We start from the raw sequence: 23,148 nt of genomic DNA, 5'->3' as shown, positions 1-23,148 counted from the left end.
TCAGACGTCCCAGTAAACCATGACATGTGACACAAACAACACAGACTACAGGCAAATCAAAAAAAATGACCCCATGCTAAACCTCATTAAGAACCACTAGAACCCACATGAACAATAAATAAGTCTTATAAATAAACAAACTAAATAAAAAGTTGTTGCTTCCACAATATGCCAGGACCTTGACACTGAAGCAACTAAAATGAATGTATCTATCATTAACTTTGCAATTCACAACTGACCTCTGATATTCATATAAGTCTGTGAAAAAAGGCCTATTAATAAATGATTCACAATGATAATTCATTATCCTCTGAAGGTGAGCACGAGTGCTTCCTCAGGTTGAGAGCTACGGGAACAAATGATAACAGTTTACTGGAAACGTGTTGCCCGATGAATCTCAGTGACATAAGAGAGAGGGAGAGAAACAAGAGGGCAGAGAAAGGATCGACTTATTTGAATGCATTTTATGTTTACGCTTTGTGTAAATATGAACTGATATTCCTAAAGGCTTTACAATGATCTGGCTCTGTGCTAACTTTCAAATGATGCTAAAAAATACAATTCATTTGAATATTTATTTTCAACAGCTTTCATGCGATCCAATGACTCAAATCCATTCCAGTTGTTCAAACTAAACTGACGAAAGCCACGTCTGTTATATTTTAGTGCGTTTTCTGTCTTTTATCAATATTTTTACTTAAAGTTCAGCTTTTTAGAAATTAACGCTTTTCATAGCAATATAAGAGAAATAGAAAAAGCACTAAATCCAACAACATGAGGTGTGTCCTAATTGTCCAATGTAGTTGTAGTTATAAATAAATGATAGTCACTTGGTCACAGGACATGGAAGCTATTGAACAGAGGGGACATATATTCAAATAAGAAATGCTTTATGTTCAGGAAAATATTCATTTAAATAGAGTGCACTAAAATGCAATGATTTTCTATTGAAACATTTTGTAAAATCAATTCATGACACATCAGTTGTGCCTCATAAGCCATTTTATATGAGTGATTTCTTAGCATTATTTTCACTAATTTAATGTGACTCAACTTTAGGTCTGCCCAATACATAGCTTTTATTTACAGGTTTTCATTCCACTGCCATCTGTTCATTTATTGCAGTTATATTGCATAGCACATTACAAATGTTACAACAGTTCAAAACTACTATTGATCAGCTTCGTCTCTACTATTGTACATCAATTGACAAGCCACACAAAGTTGATCTTCACTTGAAGGCGTCCAATATTTAAACCACCTTTATAACTAGAACGGACCGGAGAGTCCACATGTAAGAGAGTGATGTACCGACTAAACATTCATTTTTAAATGGAGTTGAAATGAACACACTGTGAACGTGAGGGCTGGAGTTGATCTGACGGGGCTGTGTGATATATCGGACAGAGCTGCTGCAGATTATCAGACTGCACTAACTGCAAGATGGCATTAGAGGACAGGTGGCTACAGTAATAGTGAAGTATGGAGTCTTCTGTTACTGGAAATCAAAAAGGTCTCCATACCCAACTCCCACACACACACTAAAGAGGAAGGAAACATTGCAAACAGATGTCTACGCACCCACACACACTCCTATATAAAAGAGGTCTCCCTGAGTACTGGACATACTGATCTAGAGGAAGGAACATGAAACAGGGTTCTTCTTCCTTTACATAGTGACACAGCAGAATCATACATTATAATGAGTAGTACTAGTAAGTCAATAAATGTAAACTGGCTGCTTCACTGCAATGAAATACCAACTTCCTTCTTTGAAGCTTTTCACATACAGTAATTTGGTTTGTACAACATCCTCTTTAAAACCACATCCTTTAGGATACAAAGAGAAGAAGGAGAAAAAATACCCGTTTCCGATTTTTTATTGAAATTAAGTCAAGCTTAAAAATCACAGGAGATAAGAAAACAAACAAACGGTGGTTCACAGACGGAAGGGAAACATTATAAAGGAGATAGGCACAGAAAAACTGAGGAAGCAACAGTTAATTCACAAAACGAGAAAAAACAAGTGCTTGAGTTTAATGGTTAATGCGACGGACACTTCTCAAAATCAAACGTTAACATTCAAACATCATCAGACCAACCCTCCCGGCTGGTAATCAAGGCGGTCATTTTCTTTTTGAAATTGCGGGACCGAACTGTTTAAGAAAAATAAAAAAGCATAATTTCCCTGTTTCAAAAGCAGCCTCTGTATAACAGTATTCTGTAATGGCTGACAGATACCGAACCAATAAAAAGAGACCCAGTAGCTTTGGTTGAGGTTGATTTACTGAATCTTCTCAGTTATGTTTTTGGGTAAAACTGCAACACAGATGAACACACATATTACAGTACAGATACATGAAATACACTCATTCACCACAAATGAAGCTCAACAATGAACTAAATTACCCATAGCAACTTAACTAGCCTCTTGCTAACTGTTAGCGTCGCGATTAGCATTAGCATAGTTAGCACGGTTTTCGTAACTTAAAATAAATGCCTCAACATCACCTTAAAGATCACAGTGTCATAAAACAACTAAAATAAAACAACTGCATCTCTACTCACTGTTGGTTCCACTCCCAAAGCTCAGACAAGCAACTCTCTGTGGTGGAGCACTCTACGCATGAACACTGAACACTGAAGGTCCTGGTAATTAAGGCTGCAATAACTCAAAAACACCACCAGGGGGAACTTACTTTTGCAGTCACTGACAGAGTCAGAACAAACAGATTTACCTCGTAAGGCTCATCAACTAATACAGTTTTAACTTATTTACAAAACACAAAACAAAACAAGTTGAACACAACAATAAGCAACTAAAAGGCAGATGTTTAAATCACAGTAATGGGGCACAGTGTTACATCACTTCCTCCTCTGGTGGACCGATCAACTCATGAGAAAAAATTAATTCATTGAATTCCATAAATTCATTTAAAGGCTGGGTAAAAAAAATGAAAAACAACATGTTGTAACCCTATGTTACATGTTCAATTAACATGCTTTATTTGGCAACAAATAATAGTGTTTTTAATAGTGAAGGACCAGCCATCGACACAAACTGGTGACTGAACTGATTTTAGCGATTACTTTAATACAGCTGTAAGGCCGTTTGAGTTTGTAACATTAGTTGCAGTTGCTTGCTCTGACACATACATGCAACGTAAAATGTAACTGATGTAAGGGAGAACCGACAAGAGGGACGTTCCTGATTCTCTTTTTCCATGGCAGTCAGATGGTCTGACATCGTTACAGCTTCAGGCGCAGTATCCCTCCGCCGGTTCACCTGGAACCAATGACACCAACACCGGACGCTTCTCGTAACCAGAGATCCCCTGATTGGAATCTAGCAGCTCGTCTGCTTCCAAGTCTCTGCCGTGCGTGTAGCCGGATCCTTCTTCATTCGTTACCTCCACGCTGTCGGAAATGCCTTCGCCCTCTGCCGACACTCCTAGGCGCATACGTTCGCCGGGCTCATCAGAAAAAGGGATAACAAGCTTGATGTCTTCCTCCTCGTCCAACTGTGAGGGTGAGCGGGACGTCACTTCAGGCTCATAGATGGTCTCTTTCAAGTCTCTTTGGATGTCAGGCTTCATTGGGTCTGTGAATGTCTTTAAAGACAAAAACAGAAATTGTCAGATGGAAGTGTGGAATAAAAAAAAAAAGAGTTTAGAATATGCATTATATCAACAGGAGTTGCCCACCAAAAAATCTGGAATAGCAATTGCGGCATTGGTCTTTTTTCGGTAGACCATGAAGAGGACAAAGGCAGCCGCACTCAAAGTCAGCAGGATGCCCACCACGCACCCATGGACGAGATCTACTGCAGACAGATATGAAGTTAATATATTTACAGACTCTTTAAACACACATTTTTTAGCAAAGAAAACAGTAGTTCTGAATCTGTGCTCAGTCCAACCCCTGCAGTCAGTGGGACAGAGTGTCCTTGTGCAAGATATTGAACCACAAATCGCTCCCATAACAATGTCTAGGAAGTATACATGTCCTTTTTCGGATAAAAAAGTGAGCCAAATGAACGTTCAGAAACACTGCATACAATCGTCCTCCTTCTCTTAGCCTCCTGACAAGTGAGTTTTTGAAGACTTTATTTTTAAAAGCTTATTTCCAACAATTATGGATTGCAAGCAGAATACTTTGCAAGACAAAATCCATTGTTTTGAATTTAGGAAAATACTGTCTTGACAATTATCTTTCCTAACGTGTTGCTGTGCATCTTGACTAAGAGACAAACAAAGATAAAAAAAGAGATTTAAAAATGTTACTCAACAGCTCGATGGTTCTTCGAATGGCACGGTGCATAACTGTAGTTGGTTTCTAACTGATATCTTCTTCACAGATCCAGAGATCGTCAGACAGTGTTTCTTCTGAGCAGCGTCCACTAGGAGTTCTTGCTCACACACACTCTCCTCACACTGGGTGCTATGTGGGTGCTCCTTCTGCACGTACACACAACACACACACAGACTTAAGGAATTGTGAAACTATTAATAAAATACTACAGAACTGACTAGGATTACTTTCACTTGACATGTAGTGCAATGTACTTCATGGGTTTACTTGTGTTTTGTTTATATATTGAGACTTGTAATGTATCGTTTTGTGTTACTTTCCAATGGAGTACGGATGTAAATTAGCATTTTACATCATGCATTTTAATACTGATGTTCATTAAGTTGCACTGTCACCATAGAATAAACCAAGACAAATAATAACTGGTCATTCCTGCTAACTGCTATGACCCGGAGACATCTGCTCATGCTTTATCGACGCCTTCAGAAAACTTCAGACGGTGTTGTTAGAAGGTGTGAAACTGGGTGAGGCCTGACCTCGTCAATGAGGGAGACACTGTATCGAAACAAGGGAAGGTCTTCCATCTCTGTATCGTATCCAGGGTTGTACCACAACCAGGGATGGGTGAAGCGAAGCCGGACAGTGCCAGCCTTTAGGACGGTGACATTAACCAAAGGGAAGTCAAGAAAACCTGAAACAACAAACATCACCATTTTAATTTAGGTTTCATGTTGACTGTAACATACTGAGATCATGAACAGCTAACCAGTGCTTGCGCCATAGCTCCCAGTGGTCAAAACCTTCACCTCATACTTTTAAAAAGGGCTCTATTCTGTTCATATTCTTCTACTGTGACATGTTTCCATGCGTTAATGTTCAAACAGGTCTTTATTTCCCTCATACTGCCTGTACTGCAGCACCTCTTTTCACCCTCTCTCTGAAACCAGAGCCAAGTCTGCTCTAATTGGTTGACTGGCTGGCTCTTTTGTGATTGGTCCGGGGCTTAGAGATGTCCAAATATTGTTTACACCAGTCGGTGAACTCTTTTTAAAAAGTGAGAAATGCTCTGATAGTAAGCATAGTCAATAGGAGCAAACGCAGAGCACGGGTTGTAAAAAGCGTCACGCTAATCACAGGAAATACAGCGCCAGCAAAGCAGCATGCCGAACATTAAAAAAATAACTAATCAATTCAGCGTCTGAAATGTATCAATATGAAACATGATTAAGGCGAGCCTTTACATTAACGCCTGACCAGCGTTCTGACAAGCTATCATAACATGTCTGTTACGAACTTGACTCAACAGCAAAGACTATAGCAGTGTTTAGCCTGTAACCACACCTGCCAGGCCAACAGAAACCCAAACCTAAATATTAATATAAAATATTAAAAAGGGTTAGTGACGTTTTCTTCTATACTGCCACCAATGCTCACATTTTTGTGCCGATTTCGACATGAATGGAGCGTTCTCAAAATAGCTGAATTCTATGTTTTCCGAAGGGGCAAAATCAGACTCATTCCTTCCAATCCCCGCAGTTACGGAGACAGAGTAGATGTTTCTGGGATCAGAATAAGGTGACAAGTCGGCTTGTAGCTCCGCTGGTGGTTCCACCAAAAGCATATCCAGTTTTCTGTGGAAACCAATAAGATAGAAGAGACCGTATCAAGAGAAGATGATGAGCAAAGATTTAAATCATATGTCTTAAAGTTTCAAACATATCTAAAAATAGTCAATAAATGCTTTAAAACACACTTGTTAGGAGCCAATGATCAAGACCTTGAAGAAAACATTTTCAAACCTTAACCTCAAATGAGATTTGAACATGACCATATTTTAAAATGTCAAATTTTGATAAACGAACGTAAAGATACCTTTATGTTCAACATTCGTTTTGATGAACAATTCAGTTTCTTATCCCACAGAGTCTACATTTAAATGTTACAGTGTTTGTTTGTACAGTTTAAAGCAGAGATCATCTTAAAAATACACTTCTAAACAGGCAAAGACAGTACTTCAGCAGATAATGCGTACAAAGGACAGCACAAACCCATTCCAGGAGCGGACATATACTTTGAATATCATCTCGGGGACGAGTTTGTCATAGTTCCACTTCAGCACGTTGTGCAGGTTGTGGCAGTGCAGGGTGACGTTGGTCGGTGGCTCCACTGTGGGGACACAAATGTCATGGTTAGGATATTTTAAAAGGGCATTCGAATTTTACACTGAAAGTCAAAACAGCTAAAAAAAAACAAAAACGGTAATATCAGTCCAATAAATGATTAACTATTCACTACAAGTTTAAATAATTTGAACACATTCTTTCTCTGTGCAGAGGAGTGCAGCATTTACAGACTCTCAGCGCACCCTTCTCAATTTTAGTCCGTGAAAGGGAAGGATGCTGGGTATTCACACTAACACAGACCGCCCACTAGAGGGCACTGCATGCAAACATATACAATACACTTGTGCTCAACCTCTTTGGGTACACACAGACTGAGAAGCTTAAAAAAGGGAAACATTTCCGGAGATTTAAGGGTTTCTGCCGAAGTGAAAACTACAGATTTGTTTATTTCTTTACAAAGAAACTTTATGCAAGGACTGCTCTGACACTGAGAAAAAAGAAACTTCCCAAAGCCTGCACATACTTCCTCAATTCCAAAGAGTAATACAAAACACTGATTTCCCTTTACCCATCTTGGGAGCTGATCTTCACTTCAGCTCTGTCCTACACAGCTTCATTTAACATAAAAGAATCCAAAAGGTTTTCAAAACTGCGCCAACCATTGTGATGTTCACTTCCTGTTACAGGAAACAGCCATGCCTCAGAGTATTGCACAGTTACTGTCCATCCAAACCCCACAAATAATTACTAATACATTCTTTTTTATAGAAACAGAGATGTATAGATTAACACCACAAAATAAAATGAAAAACAAAACAACCCTCACTGTCCTGTTTGCAGCTCAATAAGCTCAAATGTGAATAATGACCTTGGCATGGGAAGGTCCTTTAAGACAAAGGCTAATCAATCTTTTGCTATGCTACATCACGTTACTAAACTCGCATCCTACACTTCGGTTTCAATTCCTCTGTAAACTAGCATTTATGTTCAGTCACGTGATAACAAACACTTACACAAATACCAAAGCCTCCGAACTAAGTTGAGTGGCGGGACGTGCAAAAGTGAAATCTCAGACGGAGGCGTGTGAACTGTAAAGAGATGCGAGAACCGCAACAGTTAAGTCGGTCTGTGAGGCGTTAACCACAAGGTAGCACGGGACCCACACGTGTAACCACGCCATTTCACTTCATCATTGAACTTTCCCTTCATGTCCTCGTGATGTTTTCTGAACACCATCTGAAAAAGCAATATAAAATGAATTACTCTGAATTGAAGATAGGCCTATTAGTGTAATAAATAAGTGTAAACCATTACATGTACTTGCTTAAAGAGCGACAACATAATCCAAAATCCAGTGGCAATGTGCGGAACTTTATGTACTGTAAACAATATCTAAAGTATGGCTGAACTTTTCCAAAAGAAACTTGATTATTAAATTCCTAGAGGCAAATTATTTCCATTGAGTCTGTTTAATCCCCCCAAAAAATAGTTTTTCAGGACAGTTTTTTAGAGGGTCCATGTTGAAATGTGTATTTTTTGACAAATGTTAGTGTTAAACTTGTGTTTGATGTTATATAGTTATAAATATGTTTCTTTTCATGTGTTAAAAAGGTCACTTTAAAACAATAAAAAAGCAAACAACTTTAAGACTACAAGAAGCAACCATGACATCACAAACTTGACAGAGAATATTAAAAAGCTGTCCTATGAAAGTCTGGTGTTAAATAAAAAATGACACAAATATGTTGCAACGAGCGCTGTGAACAGGAACCATTGATTTACTCAAAGGTCACAAGGTGAATGAATGATTCCAACCTTCCAGCTGAAGGTGAGTAGAGGAGTGCTGAGGAGTGTTTACTCGACACTCCGCATGCATCTCAGTTCATACGAGTGCAGCCGCAGACAGATTTGTGCAAACAAAGCAAAAACCTTCCTCGAAAGTAGGAAGACAGAGCAGCACAGTTCAGAGAAAAAAAAAAGAGGTCACTGTTGACGTGTGCTGCTATCGGCACAAAATAGCTGAAAACGCTCTCTCGAGTGCTTGAGTAAACGCAACGCTTTCAAACTGAGTTTAAAAACATGTTGTTACCCTGAGAACCAGTTGTTGTTCACAGAATAAGATGTGAACTTACTTTCTAAACCTGCAAAATAAAAATAGATGTTATCAAAAGGGAAGCGTATTTGTCAAGAAGGAGGACAAATACGCGTCCGGACGCCGGAGAGGGCATTGAAAGCCAGACTGTCCAGCCTAAGCCGGACGTCTGGCCACCCTACCGGTGACGCGGACATGAGACAGCTTCACAGCGGAGGGAAAAGAAAGGACAAAGAGGAAATGGTTGAAGCGATACAAGTACAAACTGCACAAAGTTGTAATCTATAAAATCTCAAAACCATGCAGCTACACACCCACACAGCTTTCCTGTGCCTTGGGCGTGCATCTCAGCCAGATTTAATCTGTGAACCAGATATATTTTTGACTAACATGCAAAGCTCTTTACAACCACTACCATCAATAATGGCTGCATTCAATGTAGGTATTTAGCATGACATGATGAGACTGTGCTAATAAATAAAGATTTAACAAGCAACACAACCTCTGCTCTGATCAGAACCAATGTAAAGTCATGCAGGCACTTCAAAGACTTGTTACAGATACTCATCTGGTCTTAGTTTAACAGCAGACTGGTGGATGTAAGCAAATGTCTAACTGAATGCTGACAAATAGAGGCCTTGGATCGTTTTTCCACCCCAGGCCATTTCTAATTCTCAGAAATATTATCATGTTTTCTACAAAAAGAAACGGACAAAGTCAAAGTTCTCAAATGTTAACACAAAGACTTTGCATACAAACACTTATTTTACAACATTGTACATCTATTTATACACTGCCCCGACAAAAAACAGGTCACAAGCCTGTGGGGGCAGTGCTATGATCTGGGGTTGCTGCAGTTGGTCTGGTCTAGGTTCAGCAACGTTATGTGCCCAAAGAATGAGGTCAGCTGACTACCTGAATATACTGAAGGGCCAGGTTATTCCATCAATGGATTCTTACTTCCCTGATGTTCCAAGATGAAAATGCCAGGATCCATCGGGCTCAAATTGTGAAAGAGTGGTTCAGGGAGCATGAGACATCATTTTCACACATGGATTGGACCCCACAGAGTCCAGACCTGAACCCGATTGAGAATCTTTGGGATGTGCTGGAGAAGACTTTGCGCAGTTCAATACAAGATCTTGGCAAAAAATGAATGCAAGACAGAAATAAATGTGGTGACGTTGCAGAAGCTTGTGGAAACGATGCCACAGGGAATGCGTGCCGTAATCAAAGCTAAAGGCGGTCAACCGAATATTAGAGTGTGACCTTTTTTTGGGCCGGGCAGCGTATATAAAATCAGGAACACTAACAACATTACAAAGGTGACCAAACATTAATTTTTGTTTTTAAACTAGGAAGAGAGGCACATCCTCAAGACTAAAAAGCCTGAGTTTGGTCCTGTTTGGCAGTTTACTTAAACTAAAAAAAAGGAAACGTAAAGACTCATCCGTAACCACACTGTTTAAAGGTCTGACAACAGACTTCCAATAAAAGCTGACAGGTCTATGCTCCAAAAAAAGTAAATGATTCCTGCCGTCATTTACTATGTATTTAACCGGTCACACTAGTGGACTAATAGCGTGTGCATTGTGTCTCCTGCTAAAGGTCTCCACAACAGGATTTATTACTGTAGATGAAATGAGATGAATATCTATTCTAAAAGGCATAAACGAAAGCAAACTCTATAGGCAAGGTGTTTATTTCCCTGGAAAGCCCCACTCTTTGTGACACAAGGAGTGTGATCGTAATGGTTGACTCATCACAATTGTCTACATTGCTTCAGGGGAATATACAATATCCGCCTCGAGAATATCTCGAGACTCCACACAAGACGACAGGAGATCCTTACTATCCAATTGTGTTTTTTGACAGACTGACGACACTCTTAACTGTAGAAACACACCTAGACTTTGTGAAAGCTGCGGTGGATTACCAGCATTTCACACCAACCAGCCCCCTCTCTGACTGACAACATGAAACACACCTTTACCACAATACACAACGTCCTGTTTCAGAGGATGTCGATGAACTGAAAGTAATCAAAACAAATCAAATGTAGGTGAATAGTGCGCGATACTTGAAAACGTGTTCAGAAGAAAAACAGCCTACATCCCACCTGTCTTTAGGGTTTCATTTATTTTGTTGGAAATTCGTTCCTTAAAACAGAAGCCTCAGATTGCTTATAATAAGAGTAAATATGAAGGTTTAATTTCAAGCTGGTTACAGAAATACGGTTTTTTGGTTTTTTTAATCAACTAAGATTTGTTAGAAAATGTTTTACATTTTAAATGACTAAATTTATTTGAAAATTGGGCTCATTAATATATTTGAACATATATATATTTGAGAAGTACAATATAAGACAAGCAAAAGTTTAATTTGTGGGCCATATTGCATTATACTTTTAGAATTAACAGAGGGCCGATTCAAAATGGCCTGCGGACCGCATTTGGCCCCCGGGCGGTAGTTTGGACACCCTTGATTTAACCAATTAGCTTGTGTCTGGCTGTGCCTGTAATATCCCAGCGTCCTAGGAAAGGAAATCACACCCAACTAAGAATGTCACATTGCAAGGAACATTGAAATCAAAAACAATAGCAGTGAAATGACTCGAGTCTTGAGACCACCGTGAAAAATAAAATGAAAATGAATCTGTTGAACCTAAACATGAACTTCTTTATTAGAGCTTGCATACTGGCTCACAATTTCATCAAAGTGTAGGGGTAATAATTAAGTATCAAATCCTGATCTGAGGTAGGAGTATTATAGTCTGATGTGAAAAGTGTTTGAGTATTTCTCAGAAGTTTGAGCAAAACAGACCAGTTATATCAGGCAGTCATGTGAGGAGAAATGCTTGAGAGCTTCCCGAGTTGCTACTTCTGAGATTTCAACTCCCACCACACATTTTGCTTCATATGTGGGGAAACTCTGGCCTATGCAATGGTAAACAGGAAAAGAAGCTAACTCAACTTTTGTCATGTTTTAGGTACTATGGGCTGCAACATTTGATATTGAGATTGATAAATGTTAAATTGAGAGAAGCATATGCCAACAGATTCAATGATATGTTTAACAGTTGCAATTTTTGATTTGATTTGACTTTTTTATTTAAAGGACAGTGCACATTGATCAACATTTCTGTAAACGTGCCAGTGTTAGCCAGCAGGCCTCACCGCCTCATCAATAATAGAGCTGAAAGTCATGAGTATTTCCATGTATAAAAAACAGAAACACAGTCACAACTGATTAACATTTAATCCATAATCAGCAGTCATCATATTCCTACTGTGGTCTGCACCTTAATATGTTCTTAATAGAGTCCGGTTGCATTAATGCTTGTGCTTAGAGCCGTACCCACAGACTGCAGAGGGTAGAAGACATACAGGGATTACATTTCTTTAAATGATGATAGGTTGTGTTCCAAAAACGGTCATTAGAGTTGTTAGCACTCATCTCCATCAGCAAGGGCCAAGAGAGGCATTAGTGCATTAGTCTGTGAACATAATGAGAGGCAAGATTTGACCAAAACACTGTCGACAGTAAATCATCTGGGCTGCAGAGCAGGTTACGAACGGCCCCAGTTTCAATTCCTGTTTTTGATAACATCGGTTGCCCAACTTTTTGTTTCAAAATGCCAAAGAGTAAAGAACGGCACACCATCTTCTTCATCCAATTCGAAAGTTAGCATGTGGCAGTTATGGCTCAATATTCCTACCACTTTCCAAGGCTTCTGCAGGGTTTGATCCGTGCATGTGTTGGTATACGGTCTGCATACGTGTTTTTAGTCAAAGACAAAAATTCAGAAATTGCACAAACACAGCGTCTTGGGAAATGCTAAAAGCTACAAAGAGGAAATAATGGCCGGTTTGTTCAAACAATCAGCGCAATGTGATTCAACAAGAGCCTACGTGTGTGTTTTCGTTCAAATGTTCACACACATCAGTGGTATAAGTAACTATAAGTCAATTCACTCAAGTACAATTTTGAGGTAATTGTACTTTAATTGAGTATTTCATCACAAGCTACCCGCAGTATCACACGTGATTAAAGCTAGGTGCACATTCAGTAATAATCTAAACTAAAAACACGTCATAATTGTTCTGAAATCTGCATCACAAGTCCTTTTGTTACTTCGAGTAACATTTTGATTGCACGCCTTTTACTTGTTACTGAGTATTTCTACACTCTGGTGCTAATACTTTTACTTAAATACATTTATGTATATGCCCAGACACTTAAGACTTAAAATCGCACTCTGACACAGACTAATAACCCTGTGTGTTGAGAAATTATAGGAAAACCCCGAACTCCCCGATACAAGCATGAAGAGCACTGCCCGCTAGCATCACCTATCACATATTTATACTAAACATTCATTAAATGCCACATAGAACACACCATTCGGTTAAAAAGACCAATAATTGAGTCGTTTGACACATCCTTATTAATTCAGCTTTATATAAGTGTTGAAAATATATAACATTACGATGTAAACACAGATTTAAGTGGTGCGTAGTAAAAGGTACATAAGCTAGTAACGTAGCCACAACTTACCGTGGCCCAACACAACTTGTACCAAGGGGAGAAACAGGATGACGGGATGAAATGTCGCCATATCCATAGTGAACCGGAAGTCAAATGTTTATGTTATTATGTTGTTATAGTTTGTAAAATGTGAACTCTAACGTATCTAGAACCTCATCGGGAAGCTGCAGGAAACAGCTACAGTCTGAGCAGCCCCACGCCTCCCACAAGCAGCAGCTTTGTCGACGTGATCCGCTGGAGTACCAAAGCGGATATGACTTTCCTTAATGCTACCTTTCCCAAACCTCGTAATTTTAGACTTCTTATTATTCCGATGCGAAAGTTGCTTGTCATTATCCAAATGAGCAGTTGCATAAAGTAACTAAGTGCATTTACTCAAATACTGTGCTTAAATACAATTTTGAGAGACTTGTACTTTACTTGAGTATTTCAATTGTGTGCTGCTTTGTACTTCTACTCCACTACAGTTCAGACGTAAATGGTATACTTTTAATCCGCTGTATTTATTTAATACCTTTAGTCACACACTTAATTATGAATTTAGTTACACCTGTAGTAACATTCACATGCTGTCCTGCAGCATACGAAATACTCAAAACCAGCTGAACGTATACCAGCTATGATAACATTGTAATGCATCAATAATTATAATCAAAACATAATACATATAATTCTGAATGGGCTAATCTGCTAAATAAGTACTTTATAAGTTTTATAAGTATTTTAATGCCAATACTTTTGTAATTTACTTTACTTAAGTAAGATTTTAAAAGAAAGTTTTACTTGTAACAGAGTATTCCTACCCTTTAGTATTTCTACTTTAGTACACAATCTAAGTCTTCTACCTCTGAGTACAAATACATTATTGTCATAATACTCTTTTACATTACAAGTAAAAGTCTTGCATTCAAAATCTTACTAAGTAAGTATTATCAACAAAATATACTTAAAGTATAGAAAATAAATGTATAATCATTGTGCAGAAAAACAGCTTTTATGTGTGTGTATAATATACTTAGGTGACATTTATAGATAATACTGTTGAATCAAGTAGCATTGACTTGACATTACTGTAGAGTAGACAAACAAAGTTCTGATGGACTGTAGGTGAACTATTTAAATAATTTGACTCTTTTGTGACTTGGAGATGCATTTTGATTAAATTAGCTAAAGCTGATAAATAAATGTAGTGGAGGTAAGTTACATTATTCCCTTTTAAATGCATTGCAGTAGAGTATAAAGTAGCATAAAATGGAAATAAACATAAACATCGTATATCCGACAGCACTTGAATGCAGCAGAATTTGGCTCAAGTTGTCACGTTCCCAGGAAATAACCACATATTCCAAAGTGCTCCCAACAAATTCACTGTTGGGAAATAGTTATTCTAAATGACAGTGTATTGGCAAACTAATGTGTGAACTTGACGGATATATACATTATTAAAAATGTATATAGTATTTATTATCAGTCTGTTTTTTTAAATACAGTACAACAACAATTAAAATTAACAAGGAAAAAAATCGTTACAATTGCACGTTACTTGGCGGTTGGAAGCATCAAAGAATGCCGTCTGTTTTTAAGGGTGGCAAATCGGTCTATCACTCTGTTGTGACTCACATGCTGAAGCTCGGCTTTTTCAATTGACATGACTGCAAGACTGTGAAGGCTTTTTTGACCCATTGTTTGACGCAGCCAGGAGTGCAGACGACACAGTGCACTAAAGGACCTTTCACATGAGCAGCTGCTTACAGGCACTGTTAGGGCAACTCGGATGGTTGCCTTCATAGGGGGAAACATGTCTGAATCAAGGAGGTTGTGCACAGACAATATATCTTCAGGTGAACATCCAGCCTCTGTTTTCCAGGTAAGAAAGTTTTTGGCCACCAGAACCTCCTCTGTTTTCAGGTCAATCCTGTAGTGTTTTGCAAGTTCATTCAAGTGTGATTCACACAAGAAGGTCTCACATTTAGAACTGCATGCCTGGATGCCTTTTAGTAGCCCTGCATCTACACTGCAAAATCTTTGTTCGAGCTCGCCAACCATCCTGTCCACACAAGCAAAAGTAACTCTCTTTTCAATGTGTCTGAGTTGTTCAGTTCAGTGCGTGAACCTGCAGTTGCCTCCAGCACAAAATCCTCCATTCTCCTCTGTTTATGCCTTGTCTTGGCACCTGGTTCTGGGATACTGTGGGTGGGTGGCACAGGGCTTTGGTTCTCTCATATAGCTCTGTGGCAAATGCATCTGTGCGTTTGCCCTTAAGCCTGTCACACAGTGCTTGTTTGCAGATCAAAGTTTCTGTCAGTTCTGAAGTCTGTTTCTGAAGGAGCTTGTGAAGTCCTTCGGATACAGACAGAAGTGACTGAAACATCAGTAGTGCGTAGAATGCTGAGAACTTATAGAGCTTTGCTCTGAGACCAACAGCGATGGGGGATCGAATGGCAGAAAGGCACTACAAAATGGCAGGCAATGTCTCAAGAACTGCATTGATCGATCGCAACTGACATGCCCAGCGAGTGTTTGAAAGTTGCACAAGCTCAGTTGTTGTCAACCCAAGCCTTGTCTGAGCCTCCATGAACTTATGATGATTCACTCGGGAGGTGCTGAAGAAATAGTACACACATTCCAACAAGCCGAAAAGCTCCACAGCCTCTGAGATGGCCTTGCAAGTATGGCACAACACCAGGTTAAGTTCATGAGCATAACAATGCAAATAAATAGCTTCAGGATGGAGCCTTCTAAAATGTGCTTGTACACCTCCAGTGGACCCACTCATGATGGCTGCACCATCATATGTTTGTCATATACTCTACATGGGAAGCAGAAAGCGGTATTCTGGTTGAATGAATATTTTAACCAGTTGTGCTTTTCAAACCAGCTGTGGTGAAATGTTCGCTTCTGCGTACCAAAACTATCTTGTGGGTAGCTCTTCAGCTTTACCTGTCTGGGCCCCGTGTCTTTGTCACCTAAATCAAACCCTGTAGTGGAGCGCACCAAAGGGGCACCGTACATTACGAAGTGAAGGGAAACTGACAGATTTATGATCACATTTAAGTCCTTAATGAGAGGTTATATGATTATTTATTCAAACTGATATACTGGCCGCTTTTTATTGAATTTGTTGGCTTTGTTGGCTTCAGCCCCCCTAAAACAGGCCTAACGACGCCACTGGGCTTCAAAATGACCATATATTTTTGTAAACATATCTGTATGGGATTGCTTATAAAAGATCATATACTAAATTGACCTGTAGACATCAAATCTTATAAATGTTACTTTAAATGTTTTTGATTAGCCAGGCTACAAAATGCCAATACAGTTTTGTATACATTATGGGATTTCTATCAAAAGATAATATGCTAAATGGACCTGCACACATACTGTACAATGGCCTATATAGATAGGCTATGAATAGTATACGTTTTGCTTCAGGTCTGTTATGGTAAGACCACATGTTAGTCTGCACTTCTTGAGGCTGAACTCTAACTGCACTTGATGTGAGTTACAGCTTCCTCTGAAAGACACTTCCCCCATCATGACGTCAGCTGGATGTGTGATTTTTCCTCCCCATCCCAGCCTCAAACTGACGCATTCACATATCAGCTCTTCAGCAGCAACATGAGGTGAGTTACACCCCAGAAATCTGGAAAACCTTCTATCTGTGTACTAGCATTGGTGATCACTTACTGTAATTTACTGCAGTTGGACCGTCAAAGAAAGAGAAAGACAAGCCTTGCTGTATATTTTCACATAACATTACAGAGCATTTACATTCCTGTGTATGAGTTATGCAATAGAAACATTCCTGCAGATCTGTTGTGATGGAAAAGTGTAAAATATGTCACTGAGAAACACTGCAGCTGCTTATGATGCCGGATTGACCGTTAAATCTGTGAAAGTTTGCTTTGTGAGAATAAATGGTAGATGTCTTACTGGGCAAACATTTGTCTTTATCCAAATCTTTGAGGTTTGAGTCATTTTATTTTCAAGTGAGTGAATCATAGCTCATCCAGATATGTGCTCAGGCATTTATTCATTTTAATCGCTGTGGGTGGAAAGTCTTTTAAATCCAGGAAACAACCACTTTCTTCCTGAAAGAAACCAAACTGTGGCTATCTAAAAGTAAATCTTCACAGTTTTCCACAAAGCTGGGCAGAGCTAGGTGGTCGTGACAGTAGAACTGAGCTTTTGTCAATAAGTTTTTTCTAATGCTGGTCAACATCTTGCTCATATACTGGTTTTCCCTTGGTTCTCAGTATCAATTTGCATAACAAAACATATCATTTCCATCTTTTGAAATAAAAAAGCTTGATTTCTTTCCTCTAATAGCATCTAGAGGAAATGTGTGCGGTACGGTTGAGTGCATTATGCCCATAGCTTCAGTATGAAGAGGCCATGGTTATTTAAGTCATTTGTTTTAACAAAAAACACTTTAAAAAGAATACCTCATAATTGGAGGAAATATGCTTTCTTAGGGAGATGATAAGGTGCTGAACGTAAAAATGTGGTGGACATTTCCATTGAATATTGAATAGCTAATTTTCCTCACATTTGAGACAAAGTTTTAAACTAGTTTTGTGTAATTTTAAGAAATATGTTTATATGTAAGAAAATAAATAAAAGATGTTAAATTTGTATTTTTTTAACACCTTTGTCTCTGTACAGATGAAATATCCCATTTAAAAAGTGATATTTTTATAGGTGCTGGTTGGTGGTTTTGCTTATTTACTGTATAAACCTTATCTTGTTTCTCTTGTCATCCAAATTTCAGCAATAAATTAATAAGGTTTGTTTCCCAAAATGTCAAAATGTAGCTTGAAAGTAAGTCTTGTAAAGTCTTCCAACAACAAACCCTGTTGTTTGTCCATGACCTCTAGAAGAACACCCTTCTAGAGTTGAAAATAAATCCCATATAATATGGATAAGGTTTGAAAATGACTATTTTGTTTTTGCCAGGCAACCTCTGTCAGTGTGGCTTCAATAATAAACACATGGTTAAGCTCCGGGAACGGTCGTGGTCAAGCTTTACAAAACAACATTGTCTCGCGGTCTTTGCTCCCATCATAATTACTAGGGCTGCTAGAGGGATTGTTAGTTCAAACTTTTGTTGCTTTTTGGGCACTGCAATCAGGGAATCTGTTGCTTTTCTTAGAAGGAGATTCTTAACTATTGCTGGATGTTAAAATGGATCATCAACCAAATATGTAACTCATGATAATCAAAGTCTTCTGTCTTAAAAAAGGTGGCTCTATAAAGTGCGTGACTTGCTCAGTTTGAATTTCGGCAACATTTTAGACGTATCACACCAGCTACTGTAAAATAATCCAATTGTATTTCATTTGTATTTAAATAATGAAGGAAGCAATTCAAGCTTTTTTGAAGGACAAGACTGCTGATATTCTTATATGATTAGAGACCACCCATCACAGTGTACTTTACAACTTCCCCAGCCTGTCTAAGGCACTAAGCCAGGGGTGTCCAAACCTTTTCCACCGAGGGCCACATATAGAAAAACATACGACAGGCTGGGCCACTCAGTAGAGGTGAGGTATATTGTTCGTAAGTTAATTGATAAGTTATCAAAGTCAATCAAATGCAGGTATTTTTGTTACAAGTGTTGGCAGCTCATTCCTTAAAACACAAACCTCAGATTGCTTATAATAAGGGGAAATATGAGGGGTACATTTCACATGTGTTTTACAAATAAGTTATTGGGCTTTTTTTATCAACCAAGATTTGTTAGAAAAAGCTTTTCAAATTGAATTGAATCATTTTATTTGAAAAATTGGCTTATTACTCATGAATACTACTGTGTAATATATGCTTACATATGTATTTAATAAGTGCAATATAAGGAAAGCACAAGTTTCATGTGTGGGCCATATTCCATTATCATTAGCTGAGGGCCGATTCAAAACGGACAATGGGCCGCATTTGCCCCCCGGGCCGTACTTTGGACAATCCTGCACGATTCAAAACGGACAATGGGCCGCATTTGCCCCCCGGGCCTAAGCCTTTTCATAGGACAGACATACAGGTTTTATAAAATTGGTTTAGTGATGAGAAATACGCTATTAAACTGAATGCATTCGAGGACCACAGTGTCATGACATTATGTCTGAAACTATGTCTGTCTTATGATACTCTGCATTTGTATTGTTACAATTCATAAAGATCTTTAAAACAAGGCACTGTTGATATGAGCAAATGTTACACAAACAGAATCAAATATTGTAGTTGCAATTTTTTAAGCAGCAGGATGATGGATGACCCATTTACGCAAAGTAAACAGCGGTTCCTGTGTTCAGCATTTTAAAGAAACATGTCATGACGTAGTTCAATTGTGCCATTACAGTAATACTTTTGGGACCAATGGAGGTCTATAGCTTTAGGTAAAAGCTTGATACCAAAAGAGTCTTGATATTTTGGTGTTTTTGTGGGATTTGTTAACCATACAAATGCAGAGGATCATAAGACGTACTTTAAGCAGCTTCACACCTTATGTCAATAACACTGTCCGTCAAATGTATTGAGTCACTAAATACATTCAGTATGTTATTTACTGTGAGATATTTTTAGAAGCAAGCAAGCTCTCTCTGGCCTGCTGTGGTCGGTAAGTAAAAACTAATGCTATGCAGCCAAACATTGTTCAGACCCTCCACAGTGTCTCCAAAAACATCAGTCTGACATTTTTGTATAAATGATGCACAAGCCTTTGTATTGAATTGTGCCGCCATAAATACTTTTAAGCGCATACTAATACTGTCAGACAATGCAAAATAGGATTTTTTTACAACCTTTAAAGGCATAAAAAGGGGATGAGAAACAGGAAGTTAAATATACTGTAGATAATTCACTTCTGTTTTAATGTCACATGAGGCCAGAGGAAGAATGTGGTGGTCAACTCTGCCCTGGCTTCAAAACGAGGCAGAGAGTCATGTTCGTGGCCCAGGCCTTTGTGAAAGCCAAGATTTCTAAACAATGTTTTCCCTGGAATCTCAAAGCAATCTTCACAGTTATAATTTTCAAAATGTGTGTGTATGTGTGAAATTCAATGAGGGCTCCAAGTGCCAAGCCATGTGCAGGAAGGAACACACCCGTTTGTGTTTATGTGTGTGTGTGTGTGTGTGTGTGTGTGTGTGTGTGTGTGTGTGTGTGTGTGTGTGTGTGTGTGGGTCAGAGAGCTGATCCAAACCGGCTGTCAGTGTGTCCACATCCCCTCTCTTCACGTCTTAGTAAGGCCATACTTAGTGGATGAGAGACACCGGGGAGCAACCTCTGACCATTTCCCTCACATATCCAATAACACGAATCTCCCGTATGAAAGTTGAACTGCGCTGAAAGAGGACTGAGTTTGTTTATATGACCCAAGCATTTTTATTTTCATATAAACATTTCTTTCACTAATGCTGGATTTAACAGCAGTTGAACTTTTGCCACAAAAATGTCAAAATTACTATCTTATGTCGAGATAACTTTATTATGTGTTGATGAATTGAAAGTTCACACCAGCACCCCGGGTGGTTGTAAATCATTAACCGGAGTAATAGAATCGGACATTGGGAGGACAAATGTGTTACCAAAAGATTAAATTACAACATAAAAAAGAATCCTGGAATGCAACGAAAAGTATTCAAATATTTCACTTAAAGGGGCCGTATTCTGCTCATTTTCAGGTTCATATTTGTATTTTGTGCCTCTACTGTGACATGTTTCCATGCTTTAATGTTCAAAGAGGTTTTTATTTTTCTCATACTGCTGCAGCACCTCTTTTCACCCTCTGTCTGAAACCAGAGCCCAGGCTGCTCTGATTGGTTAGCTGGTCGTTTCTGTTGTGATTGGTAAACTGTTAAGGGATGACCCGCCTCTTAGACTATCATGTACCCTTTAATATATAAAGTGTGTAAAACGCTGTTTAGTATTTCTCTGGTATTAATTGTGTGTTCTCTTTTCTCTAAGATTAGCTGTATGTTTCTGAAGACACACACACACCCCTACATGAGTCAACATGCTCCCTGAGACTCTCCTGCAGCAGTGATGGCTGCCTTCAGCCCCCCCGCCCCTCTTCTGTGTATGCTGCTGTGTGTGTCGGTGGCTCTGCAGCGCTCTGACCTGCGTCTGGCCTATGTGACCCACAACAGCTTCTTCTACTACTCCTGCAGCCACCTCCCGCAGCCCTGCAGCCTGTCGTCCCTCACAGACTGCAGATGCAAGGACATCAAGTCGTATTCGACTCCTGTTTTCGGGGCAAGACGTTTAACAGTTTGGTTCACATCACCGCTAAACACGGCACGTCTACTCAACAACTCTGAGGTTAAGCACCTTACTCTCATCCACTGTGGATCCAGAGAGACGCTTTCTTCGTCGCTTGAGGGACATTTTTCTGTGCAGCACCTGGAGAGACTGACAATGGTGAAAATGGCGCAGAGGCCCGTTTATCAAAGTCCAGATGTAAACACATTTAGAAACACTAACAGTGACCCAGACAGGGATAATGGAGCTCACTTTGACACAAATAGATACAACAGGGATGAAGACACAAACATGGACGTGGTTGAGGACCTGCAGAGAGATTCCTTCGATTTTTCCCCATCTCAGATCCAGGACATCTTCCTGGGAAGGGAGCTGGGAGCAGCTTTTCATGAACAGGCCCGACTAGGAGTCATCCACAGCTCGGTGCTGGAGTGGGGAGCGGAGGCCAAAGCCTACACTGTCCAAACACATATAGACAACGACGGCATGCTGCCCTTTCAGGACCTCCACCTGCCGAAACTACCAGAGACTTCTGTCATATATGTCAGCTTTGTGTACTGATACTGAGCTACTCAGAACAACAACAGGAAGATGATCCAGTGTTCCAGACCTGCAAACAATCACTGTCATGCTCAGCAGGGGTCCTGTTACAAAAACAATCTTGTTTCTTAAGTTATCATGGAAGATTATTAAGTCTGGTTTTTCCCAATTGCTTTTCTCTTGCTTATCAAACATGTCTGTTAACCAATGGCTACCAAACTTTTCTGTTTCTCACATGACCGGGCTAAATTACTTTGTATTTTTCATTGTCACATACTAAAAAATACATTGACAAATACAAAGATTGAGCAGCAATCAACACTCAAACCTGAGTTAGATAGTTACGTATAAAGGAATGTTGACATTTTTAATTACATTTAGGAACTTTTTTCTTTTTTTTCTTGCAGGCATACGTCCCTGATTTACATGGATAACTGTTTTACTCCAGAATGAACACAAATATTTGCAGACACTCAAAAACAAGAAAACTAAACACAATTTTTATTGTCAAATAGCTTTAATTGAATTTTCCCAAGTAGCCTAGAAAGCATGCATAGCTGTTTTTCAGCATGATAGGAGAAAATATATCAACTAATGAGACCCTCTGAGGGACCATAACAGCAGCCAACCGCCTCCAGCTGACGAGTCCTTTGTTTCTGAAATGAGAAAATGGTGTAATCCCTAATATAAAATGATATTGGAGATCTGGTGGCTTTGTGAAGTTTATTCTCCTCTTGTTTTTCCTCTCCACGCCACCAAAGAGAGCTACCATCAAGAAATTCATCCAACAAAAGTTCTGAATTCACACTGACTGAAAACCTGCTGGCTGTTTTTTCTACTGTTCAGAATGCCACGTTTATCAGATGAGAAAAACAGAAGGGTTTAGTATCCAAGCCGAATTGGAGGGAGGAAATTCCACAGATTTGGACTTTGTTTCAGAATAAATCCTTCCCAGCTCTGCTTTTTTCATTTTCTCCCTGTACAACCCCTGTGTTACAGCACAAGACCTTCTCCTCTGGGATCAGTGAAGTTTGATTTGAAATGCATGCAGGTTTAAACCACAAGATGGCAGCAGATACATTTCAGCCAAAGAGGAAAACGCAAACTGAAGTGGTGAGGAAGGACTGAGCTGACTGACAGCAGGAGAAAAAAAATCCAGTAAACATTAAATTCAACAAATGGGTCATGAAGCATCTCAGCACTTTCAAAGCTTGGGATGAAGGTCATTTCTTAGGAGAGTGGTACATTGTTAATAGTTAATGAAGTGTGGCGTGATATTAT

At 39.1% G+C, this 23,148-nt stretch overlaps 2 protein-coding genes across 7 annotated transcripts; one reads left to right on the top strand and one right to left on the bottom strand.

The window, feature by feature from the left end:
- Positions 1–1,864: 1,864 nt before the first annotated feature.
- On the bottom strand, positions 1,865–13,308 carry ifngr1l (interferon gamma receptor 1-like). Of its 5 annotated transcripts, none has more exons than XM_063875243.1 (8): positions 9,487–9,538; positions 7,448–7,522; positions 6,360–6,477; positions 5,746–5,942; positions 4,848–5,002; positions 4,289–4,457; positions 3,705–3,823; positions 1,865–3,611 (listed from the first exon to the last, which is right to left on the bottom strand). In XM_063875243.1, exons 1-8 carry the CDS (start codon positions 9,521–9,523, stop codon positions 3,258–3,260), a joined length of 1,224 nt encoding a protein of 407 aa, XP_063731313.1. In that variant the 5' UTR covers positions 9,524–9,538; the 3' UTR covers positions 1,865–3,257. The 5 variants fall into 5 exon arrangements, with proteins under 5 accessions (XP_063731313.1, XP_063731314.1, XP_063731315.1 ...); XM_063875244.1 differs by having other exon boundaries at positions 3,705–3,820; XM_063875245.1 differs by lacking the exon at positions 9,487–9,538 and adding an exon at positions 8,250–8,325.
- A 1,584-nt stretch (positions 13,309–14,892) lies between these two features.
- si:ch73-52p7.1 (uncharacterized protein LOC100321084 homolog) lies at positions 14,893–22,825 on the top strand. Of its 2 annotated transcripts, XM_063874213.1 has the most exons (3): positions 14,893–14,941; positions 16,583–16,697; positions 21,039–22,825. In XM_063874213.1, exon 3 carries the CDS (start codon positions 21,112–21,114, stop codon positions 21,886–21,888), a length of 777 nt encoding a protein of 258 aa, XP_063730283.1. In that variant the 5' UTR covers positions 14,893–14,941; positions 16,583–16,697; positions 21,039–21,111; the 3' UTR covers positions 21,889–22,825. The 2 variants fall into 2 exon arrangements, with proteins under 2 accessions (XP_063730283.1, XP_063730282.1); XM_063874212.1 differs by lacking the exon at positions 14,893–14,941 and having other exon boundaries at positions 16,584–16,697; positions 21,034–22,825.
- The last annotated feature ends 323 nt before the right edge of the window (positions 22,826–23,148 follow it).

The sequence above is a fragment of the Eleginops maclovinus genome, chromosome 22 (assembly GCF_036324505.1).
Source record: "Eleginops maclovinus isolate JMC-PN-2008 ecotype Puerto Natales chromosome 22, JC_Emac_rtc_rv5, whole genome shotgun sequence".
Classification (NCBI taxonomy): domain Eukaryota; kingdom Metazoa; phylum Chordata; class Actinopteri; order Perciformes; family Eleginopidae; genus Eleginops; species Eleginops maclovinus.
Note: the sequence above shows the minus strand (reverse complement) of the source record. Positions and strands in the feature narration are given on the sequence as shown.

What these genes read in the sequence shown, in the direction of transcription:
- si:ch73-52p7.1 (XM_063874213.1), top strand. Translation starts at nt 21,112, where the DNA reads ATGGCTGCCTTCAGCCCCCCCGCCCCTCTTCTGTGTATGCTGCTGTGT.
- ifngr1l (XM_063875245.1), bottom strand. Translation starts at nt 8,310, where the DNA reads ATGCATGCGGAGTGTCGAGTAAACACTCCTCAGCACTCCTCTACTCAC. An exon ending in ATTCGAAGAACCATCGAGCT is followed by an intron (nt 3,824 to 4,288) that starts GTTGAGTAACAT and finishes ATCTGTCTGCAG; the next exon opens with TAGATCTCGTCCATGGGTGC. An exon ending in TTGCTATTCCAGATTTTTTG is followed by an intron (nt 3,612 to 3,704) that starts GTGGGCAACTCC and finishes TTGTCTTTAAAG; the next exon opens with ACATTCACAGACCCAATGAA.